Source organism: Anoplopoma fimbria, chromosome 24 (genome assembly GCF_027596085.1).
Source record: "Anoplopoma fimbria isolate UVic2021 breed Golden Eagle Sablefish chromosome 24, Afim_UVic_2022, whole genome shotgun sequence".
NCBI classification, from domain to species: domain Eukaryota; kingdom Metazoa; phylum Chordata; class Actinopteri; order Perciformes; family Anoplopomatidae; genus Anoplopoma; species Anoplopoma fimbria.
In genome coordinates, this window is record NC_072472.1 from 8,177,224 (window position 1) to 8,202,000 (window position 24,777).

A 24,777-nucleotide genomic window follows, 5' to 3' on the forward strand; every position below is an offset into this window, starting at 1 on the left:
CATGCAATGAAGTATCATGAATGATCCTCTGAATCAGGACTTTCAGTCCAGAAACATGGAGCTTTTTCACTTGTACTCTGTGATGATACTCAATAAATGTTTTAAATACTCTGTGTACTGCTTTATCATTGACTCTTTTCGCCTGAGAAACTTTCACTCAAACTGTCCAGCTGTTTTGGGAAATAAAAAATAAAAAATGTATTTGTTAGCCATTTTTAAAGATTTACTTTTAATGTGATTCATTGACATTTAAGAGAAATATCAAATACTTTCAGCCTTATCTGGTAACATATATTACTGTTTTCTGACACCCAGCTATTTCATTTGAATAATTATTAGGTCATGGGTGATTCTATTGCCAGTGGCTTATTTTTTTCCCCCTTCTGCACCCATTTTGTCTTTGCACGGCCAGCAGCAGCAGTGACGTTGCTTGTCTTACATCCCAATCTGCCCGCCCCACTTCTTATCTTAAGTGCTGGAATTTAGTGTTATTTTCATGGCTTTGGTTTGCAATCGTACACATAATCTTTCAAATTCACATAAGCCCCTTCCATCTGTGTGTAATGCTTTACTACAACACTGTGCAATTATACTAAGATTAAGAAAATGATAGCAGTCAGGGTCAGTGCCGGGGTAGATTAAGCTTTGAATTTCACTTGTGTTTGTTCTTCATAACTGCTCTGTTGCAGGATGCACGTCTATAGCTGCAGGATGTGTCGGTCCTCATAATCAATAGAGCTTCATATTTAAATTCTCTGCTTTGCATCAGTAAACATTTCCTCATCAAGCACGAAAAGTACTCCATGTCTATTTGTTTTCAACAATTTCACTTGAAATAGTAAAATTGAGCTGAGTTACTTGGACAGGCGAGCAAACGAAATGTCTTTGTGGAGTATCGTGACTTCATTAAATCATTTGTCAGATAATGGCTAATAACGTGGCATAATAAAGTAATGTTGGGAGGCAAAATAACAATATCTGTGTAATGATAGGGGTAATTATTTTTTCTTCACCCATTTAAGACTACGATGGTTAGTTCTTATGCTTCTAAGAGTGTTTTTACACCTAGGCCTTGATTGTGTAGTATCACTGGATGAGAATTGTGTTTTTTTTTTATTCACACAGTATCATTAGTCTTTAGCCATCTGGATATGTGAAAATGTTTGTGTGTTACTATGCTGCAGATCAAAGAGGTTTAAATGCATTGTATTGCCTAAAAATTATCTTATCTTTATAGTATATTTTATATTATTTTTGTATTATGACACAATATCAGTCCAGGCTCCTATTTAATGAATGCAATTCACTGCAATTCAATATCACTGTAAAAATAAAAGTCCTGTGTCTTACAAAATCACAAAGTCAAAACATTATTTAAACCCAGATGGTTTTAAAATGACTGATTTATGGATCACAATTGTATTACACCATAATATAGAACAACTTACAATATTATATTAATGGTTGCAGCTGTGTATATGAAGTATAATTATTCAAATTTGCCACACCTTTACCAGCTGCAACCATAAAAAGTATTGTACATTTTTATTCAACATTAATTGTATTCTATATTATATAAAGTAATACAATTGTGATCCATAAATCAGTCATTCTACATAAAGGGTACTTTTACTTTGGTGCTTTAAGCATAACTTTAAACTAATGCTTTTGTACTTTTAGTAAGGTTTTGTAAGAACACAGGACTTTTATTTTTACAGTGTAGTATTGCTACAAAAAGTAACTACTACATGTTATAGGTGTGTCCAAACTTTTGACTGGTACTGTAAGTACATTTAAAGGGCACTTGTACTTTACTTGAAAGTTTCTTTATAATGTTACTTCAATATACTTTCACTCCACAAAATGTTTGATTCAAATGTACTTTTTACTCCAGCTGTTTTTAAGTAACTAGTAAATTTGACTATACAAAATATAAAACAACTACTACATGTTATAGGTGTGTCCAAACTTTTGACTGGTACTGTATATTGAAGTAACATTAAAAAAAAAAACTTTCAAGTAAAGTATAAGTGCCTTTTTTTAAATGTACTTAAGTAAAGCACTAAAGTAGTAGTTGCATTCCCCGACTTTTATGTGCACGATTTGTTTTTATACACTTTTCTCTAATGACAACCTTTCGTGCTTTTACTTTGAAGGCAAGCACGCCCAACCGGAAACGCTCCTAATATAGACTGTAGTTTATCTTCACCTGGCTCTCCGCTGCAAAAAAACGACCTAGAGGTGCCTGGCGAACTTGCACTCACATCTAAAGGAAAAGCCCGGCTCACAGGTACGTTAAATATGGCGGCGACGAGCAACGTTACGTGACGGACCGAGGCTGCACCGCTGCAGGCTGAACACAAACCTTGCAGCCCAAAGAGCGGAAGTTGTTCAAGAGCAACACTCTCTGTGCGGCGGAGACGTCGTCAGCTGGTTGTCCTGCAGAGGAGACCCCCCCACCTGGAGTTTAAGGGGGTGAGAGTCGACACACAGGTAAGACACACATGCATGCGCCTTTTCATGCCTCATCCATGCGTCATAATGTTTCTACTCTCATTATTTTTGCATTTTTTTTTTTTTTTTTTCCTTCTCCTCTGTCTTCCGGCCCCTGCTTGACAGCGAAGTTGAGTCAAATTACTGCAAAGTAGCTTTCTGTAAGCTAAACTGTGTAAACGGATCCTGCTCACTTCTAAATATACATCGAGGTGTAAAGGTGCACTCATCTGCTGAAGTGTCACCCCCCCCCCCCCCCCCCTGCAAAAAAAAAAAAAATGATGTGCATGTCTTGGTAATGCATCATTTTTAAACTTTGCATTTTTTTGATTCACAGCTGCTTTCTTGTGGAAGCTGTCCTTTTTTTTTTTATAATACAGTTTAAATCATTAACAAAGATGAATGCAGTAATAATAAATCTTTTTTTCTCTCCCTGTTTGGCCTGCAGCAGCTGTCACCAAGGTGTACATTTCTAGAAACTTGGAAAACCAGTGGCTCGTGTTTGCATCAGGTTGTTGTTGTGGTTGGTTGAGATGAGCAGAGGGTGAATGTTACAGATTTACATAGCTAGTGGCCTAAAGTAAATGGACAGGAGAACCTTTATTCCATTCTTGTGCTTATTGCTGAATCCATCTTTCATTAATATGGTATTCATATAGCTTCCTTTTCTACTTTTTTTTTTTTTTTACTTGATCCTGGCTGCAGGGATTTCCTCTGAGGTTTATTGAGGTTCAACAGGGACGTTTGATGAGGTCTGGCTCTCAATCACTGTTCCAGTTTATTTTATGTTTGGGGTGGAAGTCAGGGCTCTTTGCAGGTTTCTTCCACATTCAAACTGGGGAAAACAAATACATATATTTATGTGTGGCTTGAAAACAGGAAATGACCCTCTTTAAACGGTTGCTTCAAAGTTGGAAGCACACTATTGTCTATTGTACCATTGTATGCTGCAGCATACTGTCATTTGAGGTAAGGGACCCAAACCATGAAAAACAGGCCAACGGTACATAAAAGTGCGCAGGGCGAGTCCATATATCTTGGGCCATGCAGTGTATATGACAGGTTGATGAGCTGGAGGCAAATGGATTTTATTTTTTTCTCAGTATTTTGCAGTTGCTTTGACACATTTTTCACAGCAGAATGACAGAATTATATGTTGCTTGGAAAATGAAAATAACTAAATCAAGTGAGGTTATGCACCACGCATCAAGTTTCAAAACTTTGAGTTCATCTAGGGCTGGGCGATATGGAGAAAAATTAAATATCACAATATTTTGACAAATATATTCTGACCTATTGTAGGGTTGATGTTTAAAAAAAACAGCAGTGATGACATAATAACCAGGCTAATCATCATTAAACCATTATGCAAAATAATGCAAATGTCTGCATTTTCTTTGCCATTAACCAACCATTAGAATTCCAGTTTTATTCTTTTTATCACGTGTTCATTGATATCAAGCCGTGGGACTGTTAATGAGTGCCTTTAAACCAATAAACAGTTATGTTTATCAATGAATGCAGAAACACCACAGCATAAACTGCAGGATAAAAAATATTTTCTTTTTATGGGGTTTATTTATGATTTCTAGGTTTAAGGTGTTTTGTTCAAATTATATTATGTTAAACTTTATTTTCTAATCTGCTAGGACTAAGTTATTGTGAGAAAATAGAAAATGGCAGTACAGTTTCAGCTATTTTTAAAATTCCCTGCATTTTATATTCATCATTCCCCTGATAGTTCCTCCTACTGCTCCCACTCACGCACATGCAATGAGAGTGACTATTCTTAGCAAGGATTCTGGCTTTGCGGACAGCATGTTTGAGCAAACGTTATTGTGACAGACATTAGCCTTATTTACTGTAAGTGGTTTGAATATTTATGGTTTTCCTGAAAATGGGGGAGTTATTTTTAAACGTGAAAAGAAACAGCGAATGATGGGTCAGAGGAAAACACAACTGATCCGATAGAACGTTGAGTTTAAATTACAGTTTTATTTTATTTTATCGCAGTTGTTCATTGTGTTGACATGACCATCTCCAAATGTTTAGTCACCAGGTCCATGAGCAGTGAGCTGAACGTGCCAATGGGTTCTCCGGCCCCGGGGGTCTCAGAGCGCTGCCCTGATGGCGGGGGAATGGACTACAGGGACTGGGTGCGACGCAGTTACCTGGAGCTGGTGAGCTCCAACCACCACTCGGTGCAGGCCCTGTCCTGGAGGAAACTCTACCTGAGCCGGGCCAAGCTGAAGGCCTCCAGTAGGACCTCTGCACTGCTCTCTGGCTTCGCAATGGTCAGTCATACTCACCTTTTTTATTACCTGCTTCAGTGCAACACAACCTCTTAAAGGACTGCTTGTTTTTTATGCTTTATCCAATGGAAAGTTTTTGGTTTCTATGCTGTTTTACTGGCACGACATGGTTCCAATTCTTTTCAATAAAAAGAACACAAAGATAATCCACCACAGTGACATCTGGAAATTCATCTGTGGGCAGGAACTGGCATAAAACTTCCTGTGTGTGCTTACAAGATTTCAGTGTTGTGCTGCTGAACAGCAGTCGTAATGCTTTAATTTTCAGGTTTTTGTTCTGTTTCGGGGGTGCAGCCATTCAAAGCATGTGCTTGTTGGGACTGGGCCGATCTCTTGGCTCCCATTAGTGTTACTTGTCAGAGGGTGTGCCTTTTGGGAGCACGTATGTAAGTTTTTTGGAATGTGTGCCCACTCCAAGCGGACGGATTTCTTGGCCCCCAGAATTGCTGCTTGCAGCATTGTTAAGAACCTTTTCATCAATGTGGACTTAAGGGAAGTGAAGAATAGTTAGTTTTTTTACATTAGTATATCCAGCATCCTGCAGCAAAAGTGAACTGCAGTCAATAAGCCTGGCCTACAACATGCTGGACTACGACATATGTCCAATTTGCATAAGCTTTGACACTGGACATCCTTTTGTCCTGAGCAATACACCCACCAAGTGTGAAGTCCTGAATCTTTTATCAGGTTTCTACAAAGTGTAATCTTTACTTTCGACTTTTCCTTGAAACAGAATATTGAGTTCTGTGATTGGATGATTCTCACAGAAATCTATGTCACGAAGTCATAGTTTTTTTTTTTTTTTTTTTTTCTTTTTAAATTCACATTCTATTTCCTGTTTTTGACTTTTTATAATCAGATATTTGATAACACAGATTTTAATCTTTTGGAATGATGGTTTCAACCAGTAGACTTTCAAGTCCGATTATCAGTCAATCTCCTAACAACCTCCAGATAATGAACAGCACATTCGCTTGCCAAACATGGCCGACCAATAACTTCAGCTCTATCACCGGTGGCCTGTGTAGTGTAATCCACAAGTCAAGGCCACGAGATGTTTAATATGTGAAATGTTGATTTTGAAAAGGGCAGGAGAGTTAGAAAATGACTGCACGGTGTTTTGTACACACGGACACACGGTAACCTGGTTGTTCATGTCCCTGTAAACATAGGTGGCCATGGTGGAGGTGCAGCTGGAGATGCAGTACAATTACCCTCCTGCGCTCCTCATTGCCTTCAGCGTGTGCACCACCGTGCTGGTGGCGGTGCACCTCTTCGCTCTGCTGATCAGCACCTGCATCCTTCCCAACGTGGAGGCCGTCAGCAACATCCACAACCTCAACTCCGTCAGCGAGTCACCCCACGAGCGTATGCACTACTACATCGAGCTGGCCTGGGGCTTCTCTACAGCCCTGGGCATCCTGCTGTTTTTAGCCGAGGTGGTGCTCCTCTGCTGGATCAAATTCCTGCCTGTAGAATCCGGCGGGTACAAAGAGGTAAACACGTGCTGCGCCACGACGGCCAACGGCGCCACGAAGCCCACAACAACCCCATCTCTGCGTCAGGAGAGCGGTTGGCAGGCCGCTCTGGCCTCCACCATCATCATGGTCCCGGTGGGGGTGATCTTTGTGGTGTTCACCATTCACTTCTATCGTTCTCTGGTGCGCCACAAGACGGAGCGGCACCACCAGGAGATCGAGGAACTGCACAAGATTAAGATACAGCTTGACGGCCACGAAAGAGGCCTCCTGACTGTGTGAGAACACGACTGCAGCTTTAAGGACTTCCCCTTTTGTGTCTCATATTTATCTCTTTTTCTGACATTTGTTTTGGTCAATATTAATGCCTTGCTTGGACTCAGCTTTAAAGCTCCTCACTTTGCTGCACAGACAGCCGATACATGTCAGACTGATAAATTATTCAAGGGGTGAAGTCGCGTTGTTGGATTTGTTTTATAGGACCTTGTCTGTGTTTTAGATCTGTTACATCTGTTGGTCAAGGATCATGTAAAAGGTTTACAGACAAAAGGGCTATTATGTTCCGAGTGCCATTTTTGTGCCATTGTCTATGTTTTTTATTGTAGGGTTTGGTGACAAAAGCCAGTTACATTAATGATCTGGTTCCACACTGGAAAAATACCTGGACTCTGAACCTAACAAATCTCTTATTGAATCTTTTAGCTCCCCTCACACCTCGTTAGCCAAGAGCTTCCATTACTTTCGCCAGAGAAAATGGTAAATGTCATAAGTTACTTGCCATAACGCCCAAATATGTGACTTGTTTGATCATAATGCTCTCAGTAAACTGGTTTCTGTGGTCTGCCAAAGATTGTTTGTTAGCAAAAGAAGATGAACCACTCTAACAACACTCCAGGATCAAAAGCTGCAAATATTGAACGTTAAATGGATTCAATACCTTATTCAGATTTGATGAATTTCTATTGAACCCCCAGCCTTGTTGCACATATAACATGGTCAGGTCTCACTGCTAACAGTCAACCTGCTCCTCAGTCTGGCTCACATTTCACATAAAACTGTCCTCTTTGTTTTAACTGTAAAGAGCCGAGTGGGGCACTTGGCTTATGTCTGACTAACGGAGGCCATTTGTAAAGTCTTAAAATGTTTTTTGCATTCTTGTTAAATTGTTGGGAGGTTGACTGGGTTTTTAGGTCACAAAATCTCAAATGTTTTTGTCATTTTTCTCCTTCAAATAGCTTTTCATCTTGTCTTACAAAGACCGTGGCGCCTGTGTAAAAAGTGTCGAGCCGATCTCTTCTGCAAACTGATTACTCTCAAAAGTGCTTGAATATAAATATGAATGTGTCACTTTCCAAATATAGTTCTGCCTTACAGGATTATTGCCTTTTTTGAACTGCTGTTTTGCTAAAGGTCATAACACTAGCTGATCTTAATTTTCTGGGAATTTAGTTATGCGAGACAAAAGTTTAAATCCAGTTTAAGTGGATGAGGATGAGAGTAAGCACTTCCTTGGATGAGGTCTGAGTATGTTACTGCATTTAAAAAAAACAAAAAAAAAAACTGTTATCACATTCCAAATAAGATGACTGACCAAAGCGCTGCTCAGTTTGTGTCTGAGAAGAGTGCACTTGTCATATATTTGTACAGTGGGTGAGTGCCAAGGCTCCTTTCAGAGAATATCTTGCTTTGTCTCGTCTTTTTTGTTTTTGTGCTTCTTAAACGAATACTGCAGAGGTCAGGGAGACCTGTGTTGGAAAGATGAAAGTCACAGCCTGCAATGGATGACAAAATAAAAAACTACATTAAAGTTTTCATTGTCTCCTGTGTGTGTGTGTCTATAACCAAATAACAGACATTTAAATGCAGGATAAATATGTTTGCAATAAGTGTGCGTTAACCAGACGTATCCCTCTTTGCCAAGAATTATGATTTACTTTGATAAATGATTTGCAGTGAAGTGTTCTGAACTTGTCTACATGAGCTACAGAAATAAGGGATTCGAACTCCCCAAAGCTCTTCACTGTAGACCTCATCAGCCTGTGGATGAATGGATGTAGAAACTACCTTAAACATCTGTTTGCATAGAGAAAGTTGTACCTGTTCCACCAGTTATTAGACCTGTCAATGAGAAAAACAACCAATAAGAAAGGGACATTCTCCAATTGCACTAGAGCAGCTGTCAATAGGCACGTCTGCTATGCACGGATTCATACCACTCATTCATCACATGTACCTGCAAAGTTTACAATAACTTTTTTATGAAATACTATATCAAAACTTTGTATGCCTCTGCTACAGAGGCAGCCGTGACTGAAGGCTTTTTGCTTCCGGTTTTCTATCAATCCTTACGGCACATTCTGGTGAAGGTGAAGGCGAAGTCTAAGGAACGCCTTGAAGGAATTAAATGTTGAAATTCTGCATAAACGTGCGCTTGGACCCGATGATGAACTGATTCAGATTTGGTGTTCACAGGTTCATGTCACTGTGACCTTGTGTGTATCCCATTCTTATGAATGCAATACATGAGGAGAGCCTTGAATGAATTTCTTAAAATTTTCCCAACCAACTTTTTAGACATTCTATACTATGACTTTATTGAACATACTATACTATGGCTTTTTAATGACTTTTTACGGCATGCTATTATATGACTTTTTTTGATGCACTGTACTATGAGCTTTTTCTGACTTTTTTTTGGACATGCTATACTATGACTTTTTTCAACGTACTATACTATGACTTTTTTGTACTTACTATACTATGCCTTTATTATGACTTTTTTGGACATACTATATTACATTTTTCGAGATACTATACTATGCCTTTCTTCTGACTTTTTGGGACATAGAATACTATGACTTTATTATGACTTTCTTCGGCATACTATACTATGAATTTTTTCTTTACTTTTTACGACATACATGTGACTTTTTTATGATGCCTTTTTATATGACTTTTTACGACATGCTATATACTGTGACCTTTTTGACATACTATGCTATAGTTTTTGGACACACTGTAGCAACACATTCCATTCCTTATTCATGACATTTTACAGATTCTACATTAAATTGATGCGAGACTCTTGTTACAACAGTAACTTCACCCTCCTGACAAAAGTCGTACAAGAGACCACAGATGTGATACTTTCATATTTTATACAAACCATGAAAATTCAAAAGGTTTGATCACAAAAAAAATAAGTATACACAAATAATCACACTCAAAGTTCCAACCAAGAAAAATTTAATGTCTATACAGAGTGCTGAACACAACCCAAAAAATGTTTTGAAACCAATTTCAGTCAAGAGACAAAACACGTCATGGCAGAGCGTTTAGTCAGTAACATGACTCCAATATTTGGCTTTTTATTGGAGATTATTTTGAAATGATCTTTTTTGCTTTTGTTGACTCTCACTTCTATATGCAAAAATTACAAAATCAGAAACCAGGAACATAGAAATGACCTGATATGTTCTACACCCTTTTCCCCTTCTAAAACTAAAATGATACACTGCACCCACCCCCAAAGAATAATATTTGGGGGGCCTGCCTACACTTCTCTTTTTAGCCCAGCAGAGGGTAGACAAGATGATCATGTCTGGCAGCGAAATCCAGAATTTACAAGCCACCTTCAACATTTCAACAGCAACATTTTGGAATAGAAGAAAAATCTCAGAATGATGATGTAACATACTAATGTGTCTGAAAAAGGACGCAAACCTTCAACCATTGTTTACCTGCGTCTGGCAGCCATGTGGTAGTAACTTCCCCCCTTTGCTTTACATGCATAAACTACATATATACTACATCTTCAAAACCTTCCAAACCACAAGAAACACTCAAATTCATATACACAGCATCAGCAAGAATACAGGTAAAGATAATGCAGGCCGTTCTACGTCATTCTGGAACAGCCAATTAGACAGGGTTATTTTAGTTTAATAACGTGTCCAAATAAATAACAGCCTTATACTAATTCAATTTGATTTTGTTTTGATATATCTTACGAGCTAAAAAAAAATCTCAACTCAAGGAAAATGTGTATGTAAACTCATTTTGTTATAGCAAATCCAAGTGAACAAGTTAATGAATTTGTAAGATATAAAACATTTATAGGTTTTCAAAAGGCAAAAAAGTCTTCAATTTTCCCATCAGGTAGACTAAACAATGTCTGTGATTCTAAAGATTTTTTTAAGCTTTAAAATAAAATGTTTGTTAACAAATTTCATAAATGTCCAACAAATCAAGATTCACAATGTCCTTTCTGATAAAAAATTACGGAATAAGCTAATATTATAACAATTACTCCAAACAGATAAACTTAGGTGAAAAGTCTGGTTGATCTGTTGCTTAACAACTGATGCCCGATGGGGAATGTTCAACAAAATGAGAGGAGTGCTTGAGGTGGTTATCTATTGATGCAAATTTCATGGCTTGGCCTCAGTTATTTTCTGAACTGTAATGTTTGACTCGTTTAACTCAAACTGGAAACTCAAAAAGGCCAGGGTTTGCTAATCAATTATTTTGAGATCAAAACTTTATATAAATATTTTCTCATTTTCTTTGAGAGCAACAATTTTTTATCTGTGATCATGAATGATTGGTTTTTGAACTCATCTCTATGTCTTCAGGTTGAGAGGAATGACTGACACCTACTTGGACAGATGATGAGATGTTTCAGGTAACATAACGTGTGAAAAAAATAAAAATAAAGATGTCGCTAATTGGTGTCTCAAGCTAGTGTCATAGGCGAGTTCTGATCTGGAGCAAATGGACCTTAATAATGACTAGAAACCTTAGCTTATCTGAACCTACATATTTAACGGTGCAAAAAATTGACTCATCTTGAAATGTACTGATACAAAAATGTTTTCAAAAAGACAGCAAACTCAAACAACTGACACACTTTCTAAAAAAAACAAACAAAAAAACATCTATAGTCAGATAAAACTGAAAATAAAGGACAGTATTAGACAATACTTCTATGGTATATTGTTACTTTGTTAAAATAAATCCAAAAGCTGCTATGATGATAGGCGCATATGTTGAGCGGGAAAACCTAAACAGTGGACAGTGTGCATCTGTGTGAACCGATAAAGGCAACGAAAAGAAATCAAGAAAAGTTGGCATGCGGATGAATGACTAGCGGCACACAGTAAGGCTGCTGAACACCTCGGTTGGCTCCCCTGCCTGAAAGCTCCACAAAATGACTGCTGAACAAAGACGTTCACTGCGGCATGCAAGAAAAAAAATCTGTTAATGAGCTTGTAGTGTTTTTGACGACGGTTTTGTAGAATATCGCTTATGGTTTGTCAGGAGTTGAGGTTTACAGCCCAGGATAAGGACAATTAGGTTGTACTTGTTTACTGCTGCTTTCCCTTAAAGACCTTAGGATCCATTTATTCAAACTATATTGATCATCACGGAACCTGCTTTGTGTACTTTGAGGAGATTTTGACAGGGTTGCTGGAGTGTCTCAGAAGTTTCATTTGAAACATTATCAAAAACGTCTTTACTTATTTTGAGGCAATGCGACGAGTAACTTCAATGTGAGCTTCTTTAAAACTGAAACTCTTTTTCCTTTCCTTCCTTCCTTCCTTGCTTGCTTCCTTCCTTCCTTTCTTTCCTTCCTTCCTTCCACATTGACATCAATGTCGACTACCATGCACAGTTTGTCCCGATAACCTTAACATTCACGTGCCACAGTGTACAAAACGCAAGGGAAAAACAACTGATATTATCAACTTGAGAGCTAACATAGCTTATAATCAGTCTAAGGCAAAAAAAAATAAAAAATGAACATGTAGTGGGTTGGTGAATTTAGGGAGGTTTCTGCCAAAATACTGTGTGTAGGCTATCACTTTGTGGACCAAAGTCCTGTAGTTCATGCCAGCTTTCCTGGTGGGGAACCCTATGTACTCCTGCGTGGCCTGATTTCTTGTTTGGGATCTACAAGGATGACCAACGGGGAGCTTTACACTCGGAAGCTCTCTCCTTTGCCGTCGATGTGGCGCAGACGCAGGTAGACGTCAGTGCCGATGCCCTGCATAGACTGTATAGACAGAGAGCCGCCCAGGTACTCGGCGTAGGCCCTGGATGTGGGCAAGCCGAAACCAAACCTGCATAACACAAAGACACAAAGGCAGCAGGGTTAACGTGACGGTGCAGACCTGTGAAATGCCACCTGCAGGTAAATACTGGTGGCTATGAAATACAGGAAATCACTGCAAAGCCTGCTGAAGGCGTAATAAGTGGGTTTTTTCTTCTTCTTTCATTCAATAATGCCTATTTTAACATAGAAACGGTATAATTCAGATACCAAATGTATTATTGATAGTTTAAATTGTTTGGGCCCATTAGAAGAAAAAATTAATGATACAAACTTCCATTTAGTGTTACATGACAAGGGAGAATACCAGTGTAACCAGTTTTTTCCTTTAAACACCCGTTTATTTAAAATGTGTCATTGTTCGTTTCAGCTGTGATTTGCCAGTCCATAGTATGAACAGCTGATATTCCCTGATCCCCAAAAATATTTTCACCCATAATAATTGTAATGATATATGATACCACTATACAAACAGGTTGCCATCCCTATAAAAACATCCAAATCTGAGTTGCAATCCTTAACCCCACCAACCTTCCACCAATCTTGTTAAATCAGCAATAAACAAATTCTTCAAAGAAAGAAACGAGTACTAGCCAATCAGAGGGCAGAGTAGGACGGGCCTGCGTGGAATGTCTTACGGTGATAAAATCATCAAACTACTGTAAATAACAGGCTTTCATCCAGACACGTATATGGGGCCTGAGGCGAGATCGTACGGTTGTTGACATATTAACAAGCCAACACTAACACAGATGGGTTACAAGGGAAAGGAAAAGCAAACACAAAAGTGTGTTTTGCCACCACAAGCCTCCAGAACTGCTTCTCAGCTGCAGCTTGGCTTCAACTCTCAGTGATCCCTTGTGCTTTGCATGGAGGCGTCTGCTTTTGTTTCGCTTCTCCACTCACTTATTCAGGTTTTTAGTTTGTTTAACGGTCTGTAAATGTCTTTCAACTGCCATAAAAAAGGAGGATATAAATAATTTCATTCTTTATCTTTTTTTTGTGTGTGTGTGTGTGTGTGTGTGCAAGACTCAATTGTGTCAACACCATAACTTCTGTTTCACTTCTGTAAGTGTTGACATAGGAGAAGTCTAACAAAACCATTTCATCTAAACGGTCACACAAGACAGATTTAGCGCCATGTCCTAAAACATTTATAAATATCGAACAAGGACATTCTGTATTTTCAAATTCTCACCCATGCATGGGGCTGGACTGGTTTCCACTGTTGGTAATGTTGTTGAAGAAGTTGCTCATGCGGGGGTCCTGTGCACTCTCCTCAGCCGTGCTGAAGTGGTAGTCCATCACCTTGTCTATAATGTTGTGAGGTATGCCGCCACCACGGTCCGAAATCCTGAAAAAGAAAAGAAGAAAAGTTATGTTTCGAAGCTTTGAGCAACGCAATAGTTTGGATTCACAATAAGGATGGATGAAGCCGGATCTTATACTTGAGGGAAGGCATCAATGGCAGCTGCATTTGTAGGATTTGATTTATATGTTGGATTTTTTATTGCAGTCTTTTTTTAAACCAGTAGCTTTTGAACAGATATCTAGCCACTCACCTGATGACAAAATCAATGTCGTTATTGGCAATGGTGACGACCACATCGGGCACATTGTATGGGGTTTCCAGATGGCTTTCCATGGTTGCCCTGAAGAGAGAAAATAGATGAGTGTCATGGGAAATAGATGCAAATTGTGTATTCTGAACTTAACCAATAGGTGTCGCTCTTGACTGAAAAACTGCTCCTGAGAGTAACTCAATGACTCTGCCATGACTTTATTTTCTGCAGTGTTTACGCGACGCATAGACACATGATTTTACAAGTAGGATTTAGCTCTGTGACACCGTGAGTAGATGAATATGTAGATAACTGAGAAGACATAATTCAAAGAAGAGTCTTAAGACAAAATATTTTTGTATTTTAATAATGCATTGTTTTTGTCAAGCCAAAACATGTTTTACTGTCTTACTCTCCTGGTCATTTTCTTTCACCTATGTTATGTCTTCATTTTTGTTTTGTTTTTGTATTTTAGCAAATACAGACCTCAACAAACCTGCGTTTATATGACTGTGTTTCTACCTGAGCTATAAATGTGTGGATGTTCCTGACTTACAGAGTATCACCAAACAAGACCTCACTTTATTTAAGTATTACTTTTGCACTCAACACATTTAAGTGCCTCTCCAACAAAAGTTATTTTAGTTTCACCCTCTGGTTTGCGACCACTCATTTCATGGCTCATGTCCATGGTAGTAACCAAGCAGTCCTGCATGTGCAAGAGCAAAACAGGTACCTAATAAGGACTGGTCTGCAGGGATGTAAGATTTCTCATCAATTTTTAGTACATTTTTGTCTCTATTTCATTTTTTCATCTCATACTGTAGGTTTCATCACATATAATTATCATTTATGAGAGGGGATTCTTATACCTGAAAATTTGAATTGATTCTGTGTGAAGATGTTTGAATTGGGTTTGTGCTAAACTGAATGGGATGGAGAATGTTATTTTAACCAACATTTAATCCTCATCTTTATGATTACATTCATCGAGACATTTTGTACTGCTCTGTTAAGTATTGTGTAGAGAAAAGGTACATTAATACATTTCTACTTTTGGGGGTTGAATTAAATTTGCAAAGGAGGTTTTGATTCGTGTGTAGTGGCTGTGATCTACTTTGATCTTGTGGCATGAAGGATGAGTTACGACCTATTGATAGTAAAACAAACAAAAGTAAAATATATATATTTTTTTAAGTTTAATGCCTGATATAGAAAATAAGAAAATTGATCATGAGCCTTGTATTGCGGATCATACCGGGAACTGACTGCATCCTGACATCACAACTTACAATGTTACACTGTGATTTCCACCTCAAGTTACTTTAAACAACAGCGGCGGATAGTCGAGCTGGAGATCTACGGGACTGCAGACTATCAACGGGTACAGTACGAGTGGAAAGTTTACCTCATGGCGTTCTTAAGGAGCTCAGGCAGGATGTAATCCAGAGGCAGAGGGATGAAGGGGAAGCGAGCCGCAACGTGTCCGTTGATCCTCACCCTGGGCGAGTTCCCATACTGGTGCTCACACAGACGCCTGTTGGAAGTGACGAACTGTTAATGATTACCATGGTTACCATCCTAGTTTAGTGTGTTAGCATGCTAAAATGTGCACAAAGTACAACTGAGGCTGATGGGAGTTTTACAGGTTTTTGGTCATATTGCCCAAATTATGATGATTATGCTTAATTAAAAAGGGGGTTAACAAAGTTATTACAATTTATTCTAAGGAGGAATAATAAATAATAATCTGTCAAACTGATTTCATGGCAGTCGATTAAGTATTTGTTGAGATATTTTATACAAATGTATTTACGTTTTTATCTCACTTTGCATGTGCTGATTTCATTGTGTTTACCAGCTGTAAACTGCCCCAAACGATAACAACAGATACATTTATTAATTCCACGCTGATTGTTTGCCCACAAACTGTATGAACTTTCTTTGTGAACTTCTTTTTGAACTTGGTAAAAAATCACAGATTCTAAAAAAGGTCATTAGATAAGATTACAGAAGGTAAACAAAGATGATAGCTCATATCTCATATCTCATTCACAGCTCCAGGCACTGAAGAGCGTGTGCTCCGGGGAGTTTATCAGCTGACCTCTGACTTCCCTCAGTCAACAGAGTGCTCATACAGAAGCGGAAAGTCATCAAAAGGTGATAAATAACAAATCCGCGTGACTAAACGCTTACCTGGCAAAGTCCACCCACTTCTCGACTATTTTTTTGGGTGAGAGACGTCTGCATATCATCCCAACAAAATCAGCCTGAAACAAGAACAGAAATAATTCACATTTTATTCAAATCAAAGAAAAAAAACTGGATTAAATTAAATATAACTTAAACTACTTTAATTATTTAATATCGACTAGTTATCTCAATCCGTGGTTTAAATGTGTTTAAATGTTTAGATCGTGCCATCTAGTTACTGAAATTAGTTACACAAGCTTCCTTATGGCTTAAAGAACTCCCTATCAAGTACTATTTTCCTTTTGATTGAGAAATGTTTGATAAAAAAAATACAATGACAAACTTTTTGGTGGAAATTACTGAGATTTGTTTTTTAAAAGAGAAGGTTGGGAAAGGTGTGACTGGGACTGTGATGATGTAGACTAGTTAGACAATTAACTCCCTCCATATCTCGCTCCAGGAAAACAACACAGCAAAGTTTTAAAAACAATTTGAATCACAGGAAGACTCAGACGTACATTTTCTTCGTGAAGGGCGAGATGATGCGTTGCCAACATCCGGATTCCCAGACGAGAGCACAGCGTTGTATCCAGGAAGCTGCGTATGATCGCCTCGTCCTGCAATAGTAGGCAAAAAAAAAAAAAAAAGCTTTTGAAACCCATCAATTAAAGATCGATTTACTGTCAAACAGAAATGTGGAACATTAACTACACTCATTGATTTTAAATCCAGGCTATTATTATAAAATCATTAGAGGGAAATATATTCCAACATTGGATCCATCCTGCAGTTGTTGTCCTGGGGGTTTTGGAGGTGCAGTTCGTACCTGGATGTGTCTGCGACATTCCCTGAAGCCCTGGGCCATCATGGTGACCACGTCTTTGTGGTCGTCCAGCAGCTGCTGCACCAGCTTACAGAAACGAGCCTCCACCTCCTGATCCTTGATCTGTAAATAGTAAGGCACACTTCAAAATCAGCCAATTAAAACTCTACATTTAAAAAGCTCTATTGAAGGGACGGGTCTTTTGTTTACTTTTAAGTATATTTTAGGAGGTTTCCTTTTTTTCTGATGTGTACATATTAAATTGATGTTATTGCAGACTCAACACTCACTCCATGTAAGCCTGTCTTAATAAATTCAGCACAGATTATTGCATCTATTTGTTTTTTTCTTTCGCTGCAAAGTTAAAACAAGAACAGAAATATTTACATTTTTACTCAAACCATCCATGAAACTAATCAAAAAAACAAACTGCAGGAGATGTTGAAATCCACTGAAGGTTTCTTAACAATGATCAAAAAGAAAAAGAAAAGTAGAAACCAACTAGGATTTATTTTAGTGAAAGATAACATTATTTCTGTTGAAAATAAAGAGACTCTGTTGTTATATTGAGTGAATTAGTGCTGTTGTTGCATTATGTAAATAATCAGCTAGCACAGTAAAGGTGACAGAAATACAGGAAATGCATGTGTAGCAGAGCTAAAAGATATCAGACTGCACTTTCACTTCTTACAAATGAAAGTTCCTTTGACCTCTGATACTCAAAAAACTATTTCTCATTTCAGATCAGAATGATAAGTTTAACAAAGGAACAAATGGGAGCCTGCGTTTCCACCATGCTAACCAGAAAACATTTTCAGCAGGTCTGGCGTTACCTACGTAGATGTACTAACACAGGACCTCAATTTCTCATATTTCCTGTCGATGTCAACCAAGAAATAACTGACGAGGACAGTGTGGACACATTCCACTTTTATTTGTAGGCTGTCCTTGACCAAAGAATTTCTAAGTCGACTAATACTCAGATTATGATTATCAATTAGTTGATTTAATCAACAAATCTGAAAACATTTTATTCTGAACAAAGAATCACACAAAAGCCCTACTTTGAATCTTGTGTTTACTAGAAATATGTTCATGAATTGCTTGGAAATAAGTCATTCAGTATGACTAAAGAAATCGTAGTCAACGAAGACCAAAAAGACCAATTAACACCAGAAACAATATCTCAACCTTCCATTTAGGCACATCTGATTTTCCATTTATTAACTTAATTTATTACCTTCATTTAAAAAAAAAAAAAAAAAAAAAGCAGGTTTCTTTTTCTCTCATCACTTTAGTTTAAGTGACAACATTGTATAGATCTCTGACTAAAAAAGATAATGTCACTTCAACAGCAGAAATAAAAATTGTCATGTTTTAGTTGCTTTTTCTACGAGTTGATATTAATGTAACTGATTGTGTTAAATAGGTTTTATGATATTGTCTCCTATCGATCGCAGACCTTTGAATTGAACCAAATCTAAACTGTGTGATACTAGCAGGTATCCTATCGTTGACCAAAGACTCTACATAATACCACATTGTGATGAAACTTGATTACCACCCCTGGGAGTGAGTGTTTGACAGTTTCTAAAGAACTTAAATTGCACAACAATCCCTTTTTATGGGTTTGCATCTTTTCTCTATTAATTCATAACTGTAAATCAAATGTATTTTTAGGGCATTTGGATCAGACCAAATCAGCAATTTAAAGATGTCACTTTTTATTCATTAGATTTAAAGAAGAATAACATACTGAAAATAGGAGTAACGAGGGCTGCATTCGGATTGAATAAGTGCAGAAGAGATTGACCAATCATTGAACTGCTACATGCAGGCAGACCAAAAGCCTTGACAACAGATGTTCACACTTCCTGTTTACAGTCATGAGTGAAACCGCTCCCAGAGAAATGAAGAAATTGAACTTATGACCCTGTGTGTGTGTGTGTGTGTGTGTGTGTGTGTGTGTGTGTGTGTGTGTGTGTGTGTGTGTGTGTGTGTGTGTGTGTGTGTGTGTGTGTGTGTGTGTGTGTGTGGCACTTACCTGTGGGAAGTCAATGAGCATGTGGTAGGCTCTGATATACAGTTCATGCTGCAAGAAAGGACATGAGAGGTGGGGCTGTAGTTAACCATAATGCATCACATCCCCAGCACCATCCCCACTGTCTGGGCCCCACACACAACTACTGACAAGCCCAAATGTTGCTAAGATTTCACAACATTTCATGATGCTTGTATGTGTCATCAACAAAGTTGAACAACTCCTTCCCAGAACACAATGTTCAGTTGAATTCACGTTCAAATGACTGGGCTATACCAAACTTTAAAATCAGAATCTGGATGTGTATCTTTTGAATCTCAAACTCTACCTCAAGTACTGTTTTCTTTAGATAGATAGAGCGGGTGAAGCTACACCGACCTACATTGCCACTGGTGGCGTACAAAAGGAGCTGCACCTTATGTAATCTGCACAGAGGAGCTCCAGAGAGGAAGGAATCTGGGTGAAAGTTCATCATCAACAAGAAATGAGGAGACGGTGAATTTGGCCGCAGGGAAAAAAACATTGTTCCCAGACGGAGGATCGTGAGAGAAACCAGAAGCCATTAGTGGAAATAAAAGAAACAAAACCTGATAGAATTTCATTGTTTGTGAATCTGCGTGCAAACAGTTTAATGGGTTTTATTAGCTGAGTCCTGAGAAATCTGTGTGTGAGGTTTGTCCCGTCACCTCACTCACAGGGGGTTTAAAAGGAATTTTGTTTTGTCAGAATGTCATTTAAATAACTTCAACAGCTATGTGTCTTTCCAGGAACGGTGTCCTGGTTGTTCTTAACATTCAACATACTTCACTGTGGACAGTTTTCCTTGACGTGACCTTTTCCTGAAGAACAAGGTTAAAGTAAGAACTGCCATGGGCAGAAAACATGTTTTTAAACTGATTTAAGTATCACTGGTTCACACAACAGAACAGGAACATTTGTGATTTTGGCTAACTACATACAACCAAACTAGTGAATCCAGCAAATTCTCTTAATTCTCTTGTTGTTTAAGTCCTTGCATGAGGACCATTGGGCTTTTCTGTGCATTGATACCATTGAGTTTAACCACTATAGGTAATTGAAAAAAAGAATAGTAAAAAAGTAAAGTTGAAACAACATTTCTTGTGAATTAAAAATCGAAATAGGACAAGGGCAATATGGCCAAAATCTTCTATCACTGTTTAAACAAGTTTAATCTCAATAATGCTATATATAACGATATAGCATGTTTTCTGGGACCTCAATAAATAAATCACTATGTAATAAACCACATGGTTTTTATATACTTTTATCTGAAGTCACGTATTTGACTAATTAAAGAACTTTAATTATCTTGCATTAAAGTTCTTAATATATTTAAGAACTTTAGTGCAAGATTTTCTGAGAAATTTAATTTAGTCTTTGCTTGCTATTATCAAATTAGGCGGCGTTATTGTGTATCATGCTATCTTGAAACTCTTTAAACTCACTCTGTTCCCTGCTCTTGTGAAAGTAAAAGCCTTCCTAATCGGTAGTGTGTCATGTCAGGTTGACCCAAGTAGTGAATACTGAAGGTTACGTCTGCTGCCAGTGCACATGTTGTATTGTATTATGCAAACAGAGTAGGAATTTCTGGCACAACTCCAGCCACTACCAGGGTGCACTGAGAAAGGACAACATCTGAATGAGTCAAAACTCACTGTATCATTCACACGGGTCAATAAGATATAAAATATGTATAATCTACGCTAAGTGCTCTCAGACAACGAGCTGCTCTGTATGTTTTTTTTTTTTATGGCTGGCAACATAATTTAAATTCCGCCACCACAGCTGCCAACGATGAAGAATGAGCAACTCTTACCTCACTGTGTAGCTTCACAGAGCAAATTTTAGCTTAGCATAAAGATCACGTTGCTCCAAGAACATTTTTTCACTTCTCATTTATCAGGGTTCAGCGTCTTGCTCAAGGACACTCTGACACGTGGACAGGAGGACACTGTGTGACAGTTTTTTAAGAAAGCATTTCTGTCCTTACATTCAAAGTTCAGCCATGATACTCCTGTGCACTGGCCTATTTGTCACTTTCTTATTATAGAATCTGCTGCATGGCCGCAATCGCCCCACACACTTCATGTAAAGCTCCAACACTGCGGCCCGGAGCCGAGTCGGTTGATTCTCGTGAATTGTGTCCTTACCACTTGCAGAATGGTGGGGTTGCAGCCAATGATGAAGGGCAAACTGCGGAAGCCTTTGATGCGATGGGCGATTCGGACAGGCAGCTCCTTGTGCAGGTACTTGGCACTGCTCTGAGGTCACAAAGATGATAAAGAACTTGTCAATAAAAAACGTAAACTTGAAAGTTCTCCCAATGAGGCTGAAATCTCCTCGTAGCACTTATTGCACTCGTATTAGTTGCTGCACTTACTGTATTCGTATCAGTTCGCTGCACTTATTGAATTTGTATCTGTTTACTGCACTTATCCTATTCGTAGTAGTTTGTAGCACTTACTATATTCGGATTAGTCTGTTGCAATTATTGTTTTCGTAGTAATCTGCCTCTGCACTATACTTTTGCTCTGGTTTATGCTTTGAGATGCTTGTTTAAGAAAGGAGATGCACTTATGACTTCTGGTGACTAGTAGTTCTCTTGAATACCTATGTTGAATACACTTCCTGTAAGTCGCTTTGGATAAAAGCGTCTGCTAAATGACTGTAATGTAATGTAATGTAATGAAATATTTACCAAGACGTGGTGCCCATCAGGAGACTTCCCAGAATACAGCAGGGTGGCTAAGGTCAGTCGCACTGATGCCTGGGGAGACATTAACACGTACGATCAGATACACTTCCAGTCTGGACTGCAGGTCATGTGACACTGTGGGACTTTCCACCGTGAACATCAATTACAAAAGAAACAGCTGTAAAACATTTCCTGACCAACACACATTTAGACATAACCAGGGATGGGTATTATTGTTACATTTATCAGTACTAGTGTTAAAACTATTTCAAAGTTTCTGTACCAAGACCAGAAATATACTTTTTAAAATCTTTTTTTAATCAAAATATATTTTTCTATCAAATCTTTTTCCTTATGTAAGAAAAGAAGCTAAAAAAATGTTGTAAATGTTACCGTTTAAACACAAGCAGTAAATTTAAAGAAAAACAAACAATATAAATAACAAACTACCTGATTGAAGAATGAGTAGCCTTAACAAGATTACCAATAAGAGATTAGCCAACTCTTGATAAGCAACATGCATATTTTGGTATGAAAAAAAAAAAACAGTTCAATTTCAATACCCAGCCAAACTGATTAAATCAGCTGATGTTATCTTCTTTATGAGGAAAGTAAGAGACACAAGTACTTGAACTTAACCAGTCACTGAATATCTAATAATGAAATTTTAGCACCACTGAATTCATTGCATTTAAATATTTTACTTTGACTACTATGTAGCTGAATGTATTTGTTATTTGCAGCTGAAAGAATAAGGCTAAAATTGTTACCGGATCCTCAAGGGGATGAATAAAGTATGTTTGATTCTGTTCCACTAAAGCAAAACATTAATGGAATATCCCTATACAAATGTAGTCAGATCTACTTGTGCTCTAGACGGGGTAGTGGTATTATAAGCCTGTTGATTTACACATTCACACAGTCTGTGATTTATTACCAGTTGTCCTCCAGCATTTGGCAGCTGCAACTGTGTTGTTTTTAACAAGGATTATGACTTTGATTGGACTATATCCAAAAGCCACACAGCTTTTGGTCGGAAGACAGTGCTTTTATACGAGTTCATTTGTTATCTTGAACGTAACTTCCTCCGGAGTAGGTAATGCAGCATCAGTTATTATGGCCATCTAACCCAGTTATACTTGAACCAGAAGTAAATTCGCTAACCTCAAACCCTGCTGCATAGCACAGGCTTCAGGTGTAAACTGGGCAGTTGATTGTTTTGAAAGCTGTATCTGTGTTTACTCTGCTAGTGTGAAAAGATTTGCTCCAGTGCTTGTTTGCAGAACTGGAAAGTACAAAATCCATGAAACAACCACAGCAACTTCAATCTTTTGTTATTTTTTTATCCCTTTAATCATCTCGTGACCTCCTCCAGACGCCTTGGCTGGGATCAACTGCACCAGGTTAATCTGTGGCAATAAGTCATGTGGCAAAAAGAAAACTGCAGCTGACTATAATCGGCCACAATTGTGGTTTTGGAGATCAGTGGTTATATAAACAACTTTATCTGCACTTAACATGAATTAGATGTGTTACTTTGCACAACTTTTATTTTTTTTTGCAGGGGATGACTATGTTGGGGTATGGGCGTTTTTTTTTGTCTTGAAACTTGAAAATGCAGCTTCCTCATTTCACTGTGAAGAAATGTGTGTGTGTGTGTGTGTGTGTGTGTGTGTGTGTGTGTGTGTGTGTGTGTGTGTTTTGTTCTACACTGGGTGGGGAAAAAAAGAAGCTGACCACTCATATTCAACAGGCAGCTGGAAATCATATGACAAACTCTTTGGAAAGATTTTTGAGAAAAAATAGAAATAACAAAAAAGTTTGTTGTCTACAATTATGGCAAAAGACCACAATGTATAATTGACATAATTTCCTTCAAGCTAATGTATCATGAGCTGGGTCAACTTGACCTCGGTAAAAACAGCTGACAGCAGCTTTCTGTTGACAGCTGTTCTAGTACAAATCAACACTAAAAACATAATCAGAGCCATGCAGGATTATTGTTGTATTATGGTGGTGATTCCTGGAATGTCTCTAACTAAAAACATTATGTTCTCACAAAGAAACGCAGACGCTGCGTTCAGGGTCTCTCGGGAAAAAATGAACAAATAACTGTTATAGCTAACAAAACGGGATTAACCAACTTTTGAGTAACTTTAAATATGTATTCCAATCGTACACATAATCAGGAGAATAAACACTGTATTGTCGTGGAAGATAATCAAACAGCTACTTAAGTTTTAGTTTATTATAACGTTACGCTGGATCTTCGATTTAATTTATTTGCAATAAAGAAATTATGTCAAACATTAATCACATATATGTTATAAGTGATAATAAATCACTCAAACCTTAAATAAAGTCCCAAGTACTGACGTATTTCTTTGGCTTTGAACGCAGATCGGGCATCAAAGTAGAAGACGGTTCGGATTTCCGAGCTTTTTCTAAGTGCCCGTGAACGCATCACAACCATTGCTAGCAATTAGCCAAAGCCGGCTACAGCTAGCTAAATGTCCCATTCCTACCTTTTCTGCAGAAACGTCGATTGCAGACTGGTTGTAAAACGACGTGACAGTCTTCGACCTCTCCCTGGCCATCTCTGAGAACCCCTGCATGGAGGACGTGGACCTCAATCTGCGGCTCCCCATCATCCCCATCGCCACTGTTTTGGTGCGGGTGGCCAGCAGGAGGCTGCCGAGCCCCGGCCTGGCCCTTCTGCTTGCACCGCTCAGCATCTCCACCGCTATACCCGTCAGGCCCGGATGCATTTGGAGAGGGAGCTGTGTGAGTGAACGGGGCTGCCCTGTTCCCGTACTAGCACAATATGGTAGGGTTGTTTTTTTTTGTTTTGCTACGAGGCCATTAGGGTTTGCGTCGCAATGGTGCACAATGGCACGTATTCCGAGTACAGTAGAATACAGAAAGGGGCTGTGCGCTCATTGGCCAGAGAGGGGGGAATCTGGGGGTGACGTCATGACAGTTGGACCAATCAGGTAATCAGGGGGCGGAGCTAAGCCCTCCCCTCCCCCCTCCCCTCCTCCCCACTG

At 38.5% G+C, this 24,777-nt stretch overlaps 2 protein-coding genes across 2 annotated transcripts; one reads left to right on the forward strand and one right to left on the reverse strand.

Moving 5' to 3' along the window:
* Positions 1-2,189: 2,189 nt before the first annotated feature.
* orai2 (ORAI calcium release-activated calcium modulator 2) lies at positions 2,190-8,074 on the forward strand. The gene is made up of 3 exons (XM_054626017.1): positions 2,190-2,493; positions 4,546-4,787; positions 5,978-8,074. Exons 2-3 carry the CDS (start codon positions 4,557-4,559, stop codon positions 6,563-6,565), a joined length of 819 nt encoding a protein of 272 aa, XP_054481992.1. The 5' UTR covers positions 2,190-2,493; positions 4,546-4,556; the 3' UTR covers positions 6,566-8,074.
* Positions 8,075-9,506: 1,432 nt separating this feature from the next.
* Positions 9,507-24,630, reverse strand: bckdk (branched chain ketoacid dehydrogenase kinase). The gene is made up of 11 exons (XM_054625604.1): positions 24,256-24,630; positions 21,734-21,802; positions 21,186-21,296; positions 19,018-19,065; positions 16,977-17,096; positions 16,669-16,767; positions 16,154-16,227; positions 15,366-15,494; positions 13,958-14,047; positions 13,594-13,749; positions 9,507-12,405 (listed from the first exon to the last, which is right to left on the reverse strand). The coding sequence occupies exons 1-11, from the start codon at positions 24,496-24,498 to the stop codon at positions 12,261-12,263; spliced, it is 1,284 nt and encodes a 427-aa protein (XP_054481579.1). The 5' UTR covers positions 24,499-24,630; the 3' UTR covers positions 9,507-12,260.
* Between the last annotated feature and the right edge of the window lie 147 nt (positions 24,631-24,777).